Source organism: Tinamus guttatus, unplaced genomic scaffold (genome assembly GCF_059628265.1).
Source record: "Tinamus guttatus ecotype Peru unplaced genomic scaffold, ASM5962826v1 Tinamus_guttatus_pri_ptg000155l, whole genome shotgun sequence".
In the NCBI taxonomy this organism is placed as follows: domain Eukaryota; kingdom Metazoa; phylum Chordata; class Aves; order Tinamiformes; family Tinamidae; genus Tinamus; species Tinamus guttatus.
The window spans coordinates 1,335,320-1,348,676 of NW_028288689.1; the positions used below are offsets into that span (position 1 = coordinate 1,335,320).

A 13,357-nucleotide genomic window follows, 5' to 3' on the forward strand; every position below is an offset into this window, starting at 1 on the left:
TTCAAAAATGATGCAGTAGAATGGAAATGGTATGTTTAAACATATGGAGCAATTTCTGCACAAGGGAAAACTGGGTATAATAGGAATCACAGGCACAGAGACTCAGTGAAGAAAACAGTATAGTAGAAAATATCATATAATCTATCCTAAGAATTCACAATTGGCAATAAAATGAGCAATGAGGTATTATTATTATATACTAATTCTCATAATACTTGAACTAGAAATACTATTAAGTAGAAAATCAAAGAAAAGCATTTTTTTTTCACACAACTCTATGTTATAGAATTCATTGCCACAAACTGTTGTTTAAGTTAAAAATATAAATGCGTTCAAAAAGAAATCAGTTGAATTCATGCAACCAACTTCTATCAAGTATTCTTGAATATAAAGCTTTAGCACCAATACTCTGGTACCAAATGCCTGAGTTGCAGAAAAATGAAAATCACAGAAAACTAAAAATAGGGAAGCTCTACCTGGGGAATGATCCATCCACACGCACCACTTCTTACATATTTGGAAGAAATCATCAGAGTACCTATGTAAAAAGATAAAACTGGATGTCAGAAAGTGGGTAGGTGGCCAGCTGTTTGCTTGTGTGCCTTTTCCTGATTAGTTCAAAGAAGAACCAATTTTCAGAAGAATTCAGTGTAATTTGACCATTAAGTGAAGTTGCAGCTGTCTTCCAAATGCTGTTTTGCATGCTTTGAAAGGATAATTAAAATGTAAGGTAAAAGTTTACAGATATATGTTGTCTTTGGGCAAAATACACTCATTTATTTTTTGTGTAACATCCTGCAAATGAAAAGTGTTTATGGCATTACAAGTCTGCCTTATAATTTGCTCTGTGTAGTATGCTGACAAGTATAATTGTTGTAGTGAAGTTCTCCCACCACACAGGCAGGAGATACACATCAGGAATATATTACAGACTAACCATAATATCCAGGCTCTCTGTTCATGTCCTGTAACTGGCAAAGAGATAGCGGGCTGACTTTCATCTCTGCTGAGAAAAACAATCCCTCAGGACTAGTCATTCAAAATTCATCCTGAAAACATGTTGATAGATAGATCAGCAACAAAACTAAGTGTATAATGAAACTGTCTGACAATCTTGATTATAAAATCACTTCCCTGGCTTCACTGTTTTCATTACATCCTGGGAGTTGTGATTCCCGTTCAATACCCCGCATAAGCAAGCAACATTGAAGATGGCACTGCAACACTTGTTGACAAGGATGTTAAAACAGTTGCTATTCTCCTGAGGCAGCTTTAATGCACACGAGCCTCCCTGGCTCGCTCTCCTTGACTCGATCCTTCTTCGGCAGCAGAGGCAAAGCTCCGACACGCGTCAACGCCGGGCGCCTCGCGCGGCCTCCCAGCGCTTGGCCGGGCCCTGCCGTGGCCTCCAGAGCCTGAGGCCTCTACACGGCTCGGGGAGGCCGAGTGTGCGCTGCGCTCGGCAGACAAGGAACCATAATGAGGGAGCTTTATATGTAATAAAAGCAGGTGACATATTCAAGTGACTTTTATACCAGTGTTTTGTGGTTCAACAGGCCGCTTGCACAAGCCGCTCTCCTTTGGTTGTCCGCAAGGCAAGAAGTTAATCAGCATTAAACAGGGTTAAGGGGGAGGGCAGGGTTGCGGCCCAGGCCGCTCAGGGCGGATCCTAGCACACGGTGAGGATGTGTCTGTGGGGCCCGAGCGGCCGGGCCGGGTCGGACCGCACCGCACTAGGCCGGGTCGGGCGGCCGCCATGCAGGACTACGACTCCCAGGAGCCCTTGCGCCCCGAGCGCGCGCCATTCACGGGGACCAACCTCCCCCCGGCAGGCCTTGCGCGGCCGACGGGGAAACTACATATCCCGTGGTGCCGCGCGGCGGGCGGCTCTCCATTTCCGGGAGCGGCGCCGCGTCCCTCGCTCGGCAGCGGCGGCGGCGCGGGCCTGGCGCGGCGGCGGGCGGAGCGCGGCGAGCGGCGCCTCGGGGGGCCGGCGGCGACGGGGGGCAGCGAGGCCGGGAGGGCTCCGCGCGGTCGGCGCCATGCTCAACATGTGGAAAGTGCGGGAGCTGGTGGACAAGGCGTGAGTACGGCCGACGGGGCGGGGGCCGGGGCGGCCCGGGCCCCCCTCGGCGGGGCCCGCGCACCTTCTCCCCTTCTACACGCACAACATGGCCGCTTCCCTCCCCCCTTCGCTGCCTCACGGCCCCCCAGGATGATCCCCATTCCCCGTCCCCTGCTTCCTTGCCGGGGGAGCTGCCCCGCGCCACCTCCAGCCCCTCTCGCAGCCGGGGCCTCCTCGCGGGGCCTGGGGGCCTGTCCGGGCGCTGCTGGCCCTGGGCGAGCTGCGCTGTCCCCACTGGGCTCCCTCTCCCTTGCCGGGGTGCTGCGGGGTGAGCCCTTAAAACCGGGCTCTTCTCATGGCTATAAGTCTCTATAGGAGGAAACAGGAATATGGTGCTCGAAAGGAGGAGGAGAGTCGGGAACCACCTGTACAGCAGTCAGTTTTCAGAGTGCTTGCAAAGACCCTATGATCTCCCTGAGTTTTTCTGGTTGGTTGGTTTTTTTTTTTTTTTTTCCCCGTTCCTTAAGAACAGGTCACTGCTGCAATCGCCATTGACTCACCATCTTGGGCTTCTGAGGTGGAGCATGGTAGAGGAGTGAAATACTGTATCCCAACCCTTAAATGTTTAAATAGTTCAGGTGTTTGCAGGCTTATTGCCTTGAGCACAACCTCGTCCCACTCTAAACTGGGCAGAGGTGGTAGTAATCGCGATCATCCTGCTGCTGTATGAGAACGTATTATTGCAGTGTTTTTCTGCCACCTCTTGGCTTAATGAGAATATTTTGATCTGGTGCAGGAAAAAAGATATATTTTGCCCCCTTAAATGATCTTTAGGAGTAAATTGGGAGCGCTTTCCCCTGAGTTTGCAGGCTTAGAGGAATACCTGGCTGAAGCTCAGGTGAGACTGCACCAGATCAGATTACATGATCTAAGAGTTGTGCCCAGCTCTGGAAGTCAAGGTGAGTCTTTCAGAATTGAGGCCCCATTTTGAACTTTTTTACTTTGGCTTCCCCAAACAATACTTAAACTTTTATAAAAAGGTTAGTATAAAGGCAACAGACTGAAGAGAAATGGTAACTTCTTCATGATAGTTAATTTCTGCTGACTATCTTGGCTTATGGTTTTGTATATCTGACTGAGACTTTTCTAGGCCAAGAGTTAGAGATGACATTTAAAAACCACTGTGAGTAAGACTTCTCCCAAGGCAGTAGTTTACCTTTATTGCTATCAGCTTCTTGCGGGGAAAAAAGTCTGCCTTTGCCCAAGTAGGGTGGTAGTTTTAATAATGCTACAAATCGTATATATGGACAAGCCAAATACGAGGCCTGTCTTGAATGCCAAGCCCTGAAAGGGCATTTTCAGGGAAAGCAAGCTCTTCTAAGTTTAGCTTGTGTAATTTTAATTGATTAGTATTAATGATTGATAAAAACACTGCTCCACCCTCTTACTATGTTTAAAATATTTACTTCTAAATATAGTTCATAAGCAATTAGTCAAGTATGCATCCAAACCTGTATTGGAAAGGCTTTTGATTTTTTTCAATCAAGTAGAAGAAATGGGTAATTACTTGTAAAAATCATGGAAGAAACCTTTTGGACAATCTTCAATTTCAGAGAAAAATACTGTCCAAGAGAAGAGGAGTGTATAGGCTTTTTTATTAATAATAAAAAAAAAGAAAGTCTGCAGAATAAATAGCACTTAGGCATCAAAATCAATAGTCCCATTGTGTTTGGTACAGATCTGTCATGATGTCTTTTGTCTTAAGGCCATAAGGTACAAAATTCTCTGTGGAAGAGTCTGTGAAGTGTTGTCCTTCTCTTGAGTAATCCCAGGTGCTGTGGCAGGGACATGTCAAATTTTAATAGGAATGTCTCTCTTTCCTTAAGAAAAGGAATTAGATTAAATAATGGTTTTGAAATTGCAAATAGCTGTCAATTACAAACTTTGATAGTTTGGGGGTGGGGAAGTGCTGGTGATAGTAACTCTGTCTTGATTCCCTACTCAGCTGATGCTTATCATGGTACTTCAGCTTCCTCATCTGCTTTCAATTTGCCATTGCTTGGGCTTTTGGCAGTTTGATTAGATCAGAGATGTGTCATGTTGGAGAACCTGTGTTAACATCTTTAGGATGTTTGAGCAAATACTTAGTTTCTTAATAAGTAGGAACAGTAAATAAACTATTAAAATCTGAAAAATTTTTAAAGCTAAAAATGTTAAGAAATGACAGTGAAATATAAAATAAAAATTCAGGTTTGTAGTTGATAGTTCTGAAGTTTTTAGTTTTCATGCTTTCTTCAGTTTGATAGAAACCGAGAAAATCAAGTTCAGTAGGTTAGGTCTGCTTTCCAGTTCTTCCTCTCTAGAATCACCACTACTACTTTTATCATAGCATTTCCTAGAAATTCAGAAATAGGTCAGCATCTGCATAAGATATTGTTATTTGTAATATAAGGTCATAGCCTTTTCTTGGAAATTTAGAAAGCCTACAATAGAATATTGGATTTAGACTGTTCTAAGCTATGACAAGATAGTGTGATCTGTCTTGTTCTCTAACCTTTCTGTTCAATAGTTGCTGATACAACTCCTTCCCCTTTTCAGTTTTGAAGTGCCTTCATTAGAGTTAGGTACAATTCACTGTGATCCCTCTCTCTTTTTTTAATTAGCTATTATGAAGTAGTTTGGAGCAGAAAGCAAATGAATAATATAGCTTGTCTGTATCTAGTTAGAATTGTTTTGATTTAAACTTTCATTCTTCTGGTTTCTAAACACGTGTCAGGCTTCTGCCCTCATTTTTCCTAAGTACTGCAAAGTGCATAAGCACTGTGCTTGTGTGGAATTAGACAGACTTTCTGTAGGGCTAGCTTGTAGTTTAGAGGGTAGAGGTCTAAATTTCCTTTTTTTCTTTCTTTTTTCAGGAATAAATTCTGGATTTCACACTACTTCATAATGTGAATAAATTAACTTTAGAAGGGAGCTTTCTTTAAGCATTTACTTGCATAGATTCTTTTTTGTCTAGCTGGCCAAAAGTAACTTGGGAAGCACACTGTATAAATGCAGCCCTGTGTGATGGACTTGTAGATGCTGTAACTGTAAACTCTGTTTAAATGGCAGAGGTTTTTGATGGCTCAAGAAAAATGCACGGTGTTCCGTGGGGCACACTTACTGAGTCAGGTGGCAGTTTTGAGTCATTGCTGAAGTAGTATAGTAGACTTTTTGTTAAATTCTCTGTTGCCATAGACTTAGGCGAGGCTGGCCACAGAAATGTGTGGCTTAAATTGGCTGTCTCCTGCACAGTGCTTTTCTGATCTCATGAGCTGCATACCAAATTCTCTGTGTGACATAGAGACACGCTGTGTGTGCTGCATACTTCAGATAACTGGTAGGAATGTGAGCTGTAAGAGCATTCTGCAGATGGGAAGTACTGTCCTGCGGTCCCCCTGCTACGGCAGGATGAGTTTTGCAGCCTTGGCTCTGGGTGGCCAGGTAAGAGCAGTTCCTGAAGGCCTGGGTATTCTGCCACCTCCTGCAGCAGGGGGTTGAGGTGCTCTGCTCCCCAACAGCCCTGCTCAGCTGCGGCTTGCAGATGAGCCTCATGTTTGAGCAGTTTACATGAGGCTTTAGAGTTGTAAGCTGCCAGTCTGGAACTCTGAAACCTTGAGAATGTATTTCTGGTGTGGAAACAGTTTGGCAGAAATGTCATGTTTTGGTTGATATAGATGTATGTGCTTTGAATGACCCAAACAACTATTTCCCTATGGAGTCTTAACAGCTGTGTTGGCAGAAGACTTTGTACTCCCTGAGTTCTGGAGTCCTGGACACAGAAGTGTAGAAAATTGTGCAACTTGGAAACTTCCTCCTTTAATCGCAGACAAGTATGTAGTGCTTTGTATGCTATGTAGAATTTTCAGGGATATTCTGAAGAATATCTTTTGAAGAACAAAACAAGAAATATTAAGAAAACCTGCTAAAATGGTTTTTAGCAGCATGAAGATATTAACTTGGCCTTCTTGCCAAGTTCAAAAGATAGTCTACTGCATCTCTCTTCAGCTTTGCTGAATTCCTTTTACCGTAAACCAGAGCCTGCTCTGGTTCTTAGGGTATTTTCCTGAATTACTATTGTGTTATTTCTTATGCTGAAAGCAGAAAATGTGTTTGTGCATATGAAGCTAGCAAAGCTGTTTTGAAATCTCTTTGGAATAATTCCTCTGTCAATAAAAGATATTGTCATAACTTAATGTTTTGACTAGTTTGTCACAGATAAGTAGGACACACTGTAAGTAAGGTAGAAGGAAGAACTTAACCTTTAGACTCATGGAGATTAAACTGTTGCTTGTGTCACAAGGTGATGACTTTGCAGCTGCTTTCTTTACAATTTTCATTACCATACTTAGCTTTTGTGACCTAGAGTCTGGAAGAGATGATTCTAAGTGCTTTCCACATATCAAAGAGCAAAGAAATAGTCTAATTAAAAATTTGGTCAAGGTGACAGATGAGCATGTATAAAGGACTGTAATCCAGATGCTCATTTGAGTTAGTTTAGGTGAGTGAAATAGTTGTAGCTGAATTTTGGAGCTTCTTGGCATGTACTGAAGAGAGCGTGTGTGTCTTTCTTGCTAGTGTTAAGAACATGACATTACCCCTTCCCAGAAAGCATGGTTAGGGTTATTTTGTCCATATAGCTATGTCCTGACTGCTTTGCTGATACTGCTTCTGACTGCACCATTATATTACCGATCAGGCACTGGATTTGCACTCCCTCATAGACTGGGGTTTATGTTACAGAGCTGTTTTTCTACATTTTGCAAGGTTCTGCCCAAATATTACATGTTTTAACCTACGTTGAAGTGGAGAGCAAGGTGCCTCTTCTCAGGTTAGAACTGATTGTGATGTTTGTACACAGTTTAAATGCTGGAAGCATTTATTACCCTTGAGAATGTATTTTTAAGTTAGATATAGGATTTTCTGTCAATTATTCTGATATGTCTATGCAAGAAGCAATTATTTTAATGTAAGTGAAAATGAAGGTTGAAGCTGCTGTCATCATCTGCAATACAACAGGCTAAAAGAGAAGTTTTAGTTAACAGAGTATGTTTTCCTTAGCTCATATGATTAGAAGCACTGTAAAGAGAGGGTAAATTCCTGGCAAAACAGAGTGAATTACTGCTTTGCATAGTTATTGCAGATTCTAGCGATTGTAGCCTAAAGCAGGGCAAACTAATTCAGGAACCTCTACTCCACAACAAAAGTGCAAAGATCACCCCTACTTCACAACTATGGAAAAATAAAAAGTCATCAAGTGAACTAAGTTACAGGCAGTTAGTGAACATGGAAACTCTAGATTTACAGGCTCATGGGGTCTCATGCTGCTCTCTGTACCCTGTATTAGGCCTGCATTGTATGTGTTAATATGGTAAATGCATGAGTAATTTACCCTACAATTACATGGCTTACATTTAATATTCAGTTGCTTACTGCCTGTAGCATTCTTGTGTTTGACCAGTATATAAGTGGGTACTGCTTATTGCTTGGCTGGGAGTTTTAAATAATCTTGCCCAGCTACATTCTTCTCTTTTTAATGTGCTTGTAATTGTTCTTGTTTACAGACAATTTGGTTCAAGGAACAAAAGTATCATATGGTTTAGGTTAGTAATAACGGGTATTATGGTAAATGATGTTTCAAATGGTGTTTCCAACAAAAGGGTAAATAACTGTTTAATACTAGTCCGTTGCTCTCTGACCTTACAGTAAACTCACTCCAGTTCTGGGATCATTTACTTTTCTTTATGTTGAAGATTTATTTTGGTTTGCCTAAACAGGATCTTCAGAGCAGTAAGCACTTCCACAGTTTCATGTAAGGGACACTTAACCCTCACTGCATGAGTTATTCTCCTGTTGCTGCTTAAGAGATGTCCTGCTGATAACTGCTCTAACAACACCATTTTGTATCATTATTTACAAGCAAGGTCATTATATTATCTCCAGTCCTATAAGGACTTGTCCTCTGCTCGGTTATCAGGCACTCTGAGAAAAGCAATACTCTTGGGAATTCAGAGAGGACTATTCAAACATACTGTTTGGCTCTGCAATAGTGTATAGCTCTATCAAACCACTGCCATAGCCCTTATTTTGGGGGGTGTTTCTGCTTCATTTAAAAACTTTTCAAAAGTGTTACACTATTTCTTTAAGAAGGAGTAAAAATAATTGTAACTTTTAGACTGTGGAATTGAGTATCAGTAGCAATTATCTTTGCACATAAGAGCATAATAATTCCATAGGTGCACCATTCTCCTGTTTAAATATTCAACCAGTACTGTAATCAAAGTAAGCTAATAGTAGAAGCTGAAGTATATATCAAGGCATTGCATAAGGTAATTGTGACCAAATATACAGGCTTAATAAGCACAGTCCTTAAAGCGGTGCGTTTGTTTGAGCTCTTTCCAATGACTCTTGCTTCTTAAACATTACAGGAAGTAACAAGAGTTAGAATATGTTGCATAATGCTAGTTAAAGCATTGGTCATGTGCATTTTCAGGGAAGCTAAATGGTGTGTGTGTTAGAAAGCTTATGTATTGAGAGATTGTGAACTAGACCACTGTTGTCTCTAATCAGAATAGCCTACATAGAAAGATGCAGCTGTAAGCATTACAATGGTGGTCATAAAATGTAATCTTTGGCATTATCAGATTCCTGAATTTTACTTTATGCCTTGTATGGTGATAGGCTTGGAAGATAAAAATCTGGTGTTCCTTAGAGAAGTTGTATATTTCGTTTTAAACTGCTCTCTATATATACCTAAATTTGGGCCACAGTTGGTCCACAAACCATAGTACAAGAATAGTTAAAGCAACCGGTTATTTTTTGTATGCTCAAATATTTTGCTGGCGTGCCTCAACTTCAAGCCACCAGTGTATTCTGAGCTAGTATTAAGGAAGTATTACAATATATTGAGAATTTTTTGACTTAAGAGTGGTCCTGGAAAAAGTAGGGTCACTGTTCCCTTTAGTTGCCTTTTTCTTTAAAAAAAAAAAAAAAAAAGTGTACATAGAGTAAATCTTTTCTTGTTTTCCTGCTTACTTCAGTATGTTTTTATTCATAAATGCAAAGCTAACACAGGGCAAGAAAAAGTAAGACTAAATTTGTAGAAAATACACCAAGTAAATAACACATTCAATTTTGCAATTGATTTGTCTCCCTCTCCTTGTAGTGTGCCTCATCTTCATGGCATAGGTCAAGTACAGGCGCAGTTACAGACAAAGATTGGCAGCTGTTGTGGCCTGCAACTTTGAGCAGGAGCTTTATTTACCACACCATTAGGAATAAACAGCTGCAGTATAGCAGTTTTGTTTTATGGATTCTCTGTAGTCTTTCTTGAAGAAGCAGTCCGTGTATTTTGCCTCTCTGAAAAGTAAGATCCAATTCTACCTTGGACACGTAATTTTTTTAAGAGGTGGACGTTAGTGAGGGTAGGATCATATGAAACCATTTAAACAATTTAGTTCACTGCTTCTGGAAGCTGTTTAAATTGTCCTTTGAGCTTTTTGTAGTATTAGATTAAATATTCATTGCTTCCTGCATCTTTTGCTATGAAGTATGTCAATTTGGCTTGCCAAGCAGTGAACTAATTAGAGGAACAGCTCAGATTATTTTTATTTGTTTGTTTCTAAGTCAGATTAGTTCTGTAGTCTGGTTTATCGTGCAGCCGTGTGGTGCAACTGAGGGAGCAGTATCAAGGTGGAAAGGAACAGGAGAGACAGCTGAAGCTGGCATAACTAGTAAAAATATGTGCCTGAATCTCCTTTTAATTGTTCTGAAGTCTCAAACTACCTTAGCATGAATACGAGCTATCCTGAGCAATGAAATCTTAGGTTAAGGTTCCCCAGTCGGTGTCAATGGAGGTTGATCCATACTGAAACCTACTGTGCTCTTCCTTCTGCCACAGGCTGCCTGTTTTCTGTGCCCTCCTCTGGCTGGCACTAGCTACCTTCTGCCTGAGCAGAGAGTATTTCCCTTGGACTAACCAGTTGTTTTTGCCAATTTAGTTCTCAGCTGGATCAGTTCCCTGGTATAGTTGATTCCATGGTCACACAAATATTTATACTGGCATAAAGCAAGGAATGGTATTTGGGTAGGAATAAGTGACTGAGAGCAAGGACAGGTTTAGCTGTGAACTACACCGGTAGGATGTGCTTTTACAAGTGGGTGAAGGAGCCCTAAGATTATTCTGCGACTGAAAAAGACTGTCCTACTTTCATATGTGACCATTCAGTGTTTTTTGCCTTCCTTGTGTGTTTCTGTTCTGTAGTTTGGTGTTTGCTTGTGCTAGCTTGCTGATGCACCTAAAAGCAACCTTTTATTTTATAGAGTTTGTTTACAAATGGATCAGCACTGCACTGCCCTGAGCAGCTGCTTATGGGGCTGCAAGTCCTTGCCCTGGTAGGGGATAAGACAGGAAGATGGGCTGGGACCAATTTTTTGATGAGGGTACTGTTTTCTGTAGCTTTAAGTCCATTTTAAATCTCTGCCATTAATGATTTGTTACCTGCAAAGCAGCTCTAAAATTTAGATTTTTTTTAAAAAAAATCTTAAATTTCTTGTGTATCACTGCTTCAGGCTTATGAGCTAAACTTATGTTTGTGTAATTGTTGTGTTTTCAAAGCCATATGTTTTGGTTTTATTCAAGTCCCTAATTTTTGAGAAAAGATATGAACAGGAATATGTAACTGTCTGACATGGTTCCACTTTAAATCTTTCAGGTTGGAAATAATCTCAGGGTGCAGTAGCCACGCAGAACTGTATGGGTGCAGAGTAGCTAATTATACTTGAAATACTGGGGGCATATATTTCAGTTACAAAGTGGTGGAAGTGGTACTATATGTAGAGTATTAATTTTAAATAGTTTTAAGTCTTCCTGCATGTGGTTGTTTTACAAGTAAATAGCAAACTAAGATGACAAAACAGCATCTCTAGTGCATGTTTGTGCTTTAAGGCAATTGCATGAAAACTGTCATACTGCTTTGCTTCATCCAAATAGTGTCATATCTTCCTAACCAGTTAAATACAGCCTGCATGTTTAATAGATATTAACTGGCTCATTTGGGATACAATTAGAAATATTAATGTATATCCAACTTCCTTAATGAGACTGACCTGCATGCTTTTTTTAATCTGTTGTAATAATAATGAGACCCATTGGGACTGAAGAAGTATGTTATTTTTTGTCTCTGCTCCATCCTGAGTCATAACAATAATATCCTTTTGTTGGTTCTTCCCCCAGCTATCTGGAAGCATCCAATGTGTATATAGTGGATATTCGGTGTTTCCTCTCATGGCATAATTTTCTAGCTGAGAAAACAGATACATCTGTATGTGATTATTGGAAGCTGTGGGTTCTGTGTTCCAGGAGACCATATAGTTGAGTTTGTCCAAGTCCATTTTGAATTGAAAGAGAAGAAAAAAGCTTTTCATAACCTTTGGTAATTTTATTGGCGCTGATATGGGTAGATGCCTGCCTCTGAGAAGTCAGTTTCATTAGTATCCTATTTCTGCTAGTAGAGTTGATTTTGTAATGATTGCTGTCGTCTTTAATTCTTTCTTATGATGATTTATTTTAATATTCCATGTGATCATGGAAAGAGGTGGAAAAGCCTTCTGTTAAAAGGTGTTTAGCATCTGAGTTAACTTATAACACAGTAGTTTTTCTTTGTGTCACTGAAGAGATTGAATTGCTTGAAACAACTTGAAAACTTAGTGTTGATAGAATTCTAATTGGAAAGTGGACTTTTAGCCTTTAAATTACCATTCTCAGTTCTTTTTAATATTCTGTAAATAATTTACTTCTATAGTTACCAACATTGGACTGTATATAAAAAAAAAGATAATTTTGCCATTAATCAGTTAAAATAATATCTTTGGTATTGAATCATTGTTTACTTTGAAGTTTCCATCTGTATGTGGACAGAAACTGGAAACGGGGGCTCTTGAGAAAAGGAAACAGCTCTTGTTACCTTTTAGGCCAGAAGAGTTACTTGATCTCCTGGAAGAACCAGTTCAACAAACAATACCTGTGAAAGGAGAGGAAACTCATTATCATTCACAAATAAACTTCGTTTGGCATTTTGAAAGTAAATTTGTGTTTGATTTGCCAGACTCTTTTACCAAGTGAGCGCTAGCTTTGAGTAAAAAAGCAGTTTTGTGAACTTGCAGGGTTTTGATTGCCAAACTACTCCTTTTATTTAATGTGAGGTACTAATCTAAAAATGTTACTAAAATACTGAATATTAATGTCATAATGCTGATTTCTTGAAGCTTTGCTTTGGTGTGTTCTTACTGCTTGTGCCCATTGCTTCCCTTACTGTCTTACTATAGGTGACATTCAACCATGAAGCTTGAGCCAGTGTTTTCTTACAAGTAGAGTTACTTTGCCTGGATGCTTAATACATTAATAGAAGGGTTTCTAGCTTGCAGCCTGTCTTCATGAAAAATGTAATTTCAAAGTAAAATATGTATTTTAGGACTGTGGTGACTTTTTATGCTTAATAAGCTACACTTACAGGAAGAAAGCAACGTTGTAGTAGTTGGGTTCCTAAAAGGATGCACGATCTGAAACAGGAAGAGATTAGACTTAAAAAAAAAAAAAAAAAAAAAAAAAAAGCTTTTTTGTTAATTTGGTGGCTGAGATATAATAAGCTCATAACTAAGTAGTTGTGCCATTTTTAGTGACTATATTTGAATGTATTTAAATTGGATATTTTTCTTCAGTATGCCTTGAGCAGTGATGTTTGCTTTTCTGATGTAGTTTTTCTTCTGTTTCTTGTAGTAATTACTCTGGTGTGATCCTAGAGTCCTATTTCATAATTTTCTAGAGAAAAACCTGAAATCCAAGACAAAAAAATGGCAAATTAAATTATAATGCTATATCCTGGTAAGAATTCCAGAATTCAGCTCTTCCAAGAATCTTAAGGGTATCAGTCTTATAAAGAAAGAAGTAATTCTCTTGGGCCTATTGTGCAATATAGGCATCTACAGCCAAAACCTATCTTGGAGCTGGGACTCTGGTTTAAAGACAGTGAGTGTGCTACAGGTGTGAGCAATATAGTTGTAGACAGAAATGCATTATTTATATCCAAAAAAAAAAAAAAAAAAAAACCTAGGGTAGCAGCTTGCCTGTTGAGCAGCAAGATGACAGACTTTGTAACATAGTTGGATAAGCTTTTAGGAAATACTGGAGAGAAGCTACTGACTGCAGTCTGTGTGAGTAGCAGTGTCATTGGCAGGCGTAGGAGTGAGGTTCTT

General features: G+C 39.9%; 1 protein-coding gene across 1 annotated transcript in view; it reads left to right on the forward strand.

Moving 5' to 3' along the window:
- Positions 1–1,932: 1,932 nt before the first annotated feature.
- CLINT1 (clathrin interactor 1) overlaps positions 1,933–13,357 on the forward strand; it is a 45,633-nt gene continuing 34,208 nt past the window's right edge. The window contains exon 1 of the mRNA XM_088522592.1: positions 1,933–2,083. Coding sequence (XP_088378718.1) covers positions 2,043–2,083 — 41 coding nt within the window. The 5' untranslated portion in view covers positions 1,933–2,042. The remainder of the gene's footprint in view (positions 2,084–13,357) is intronic.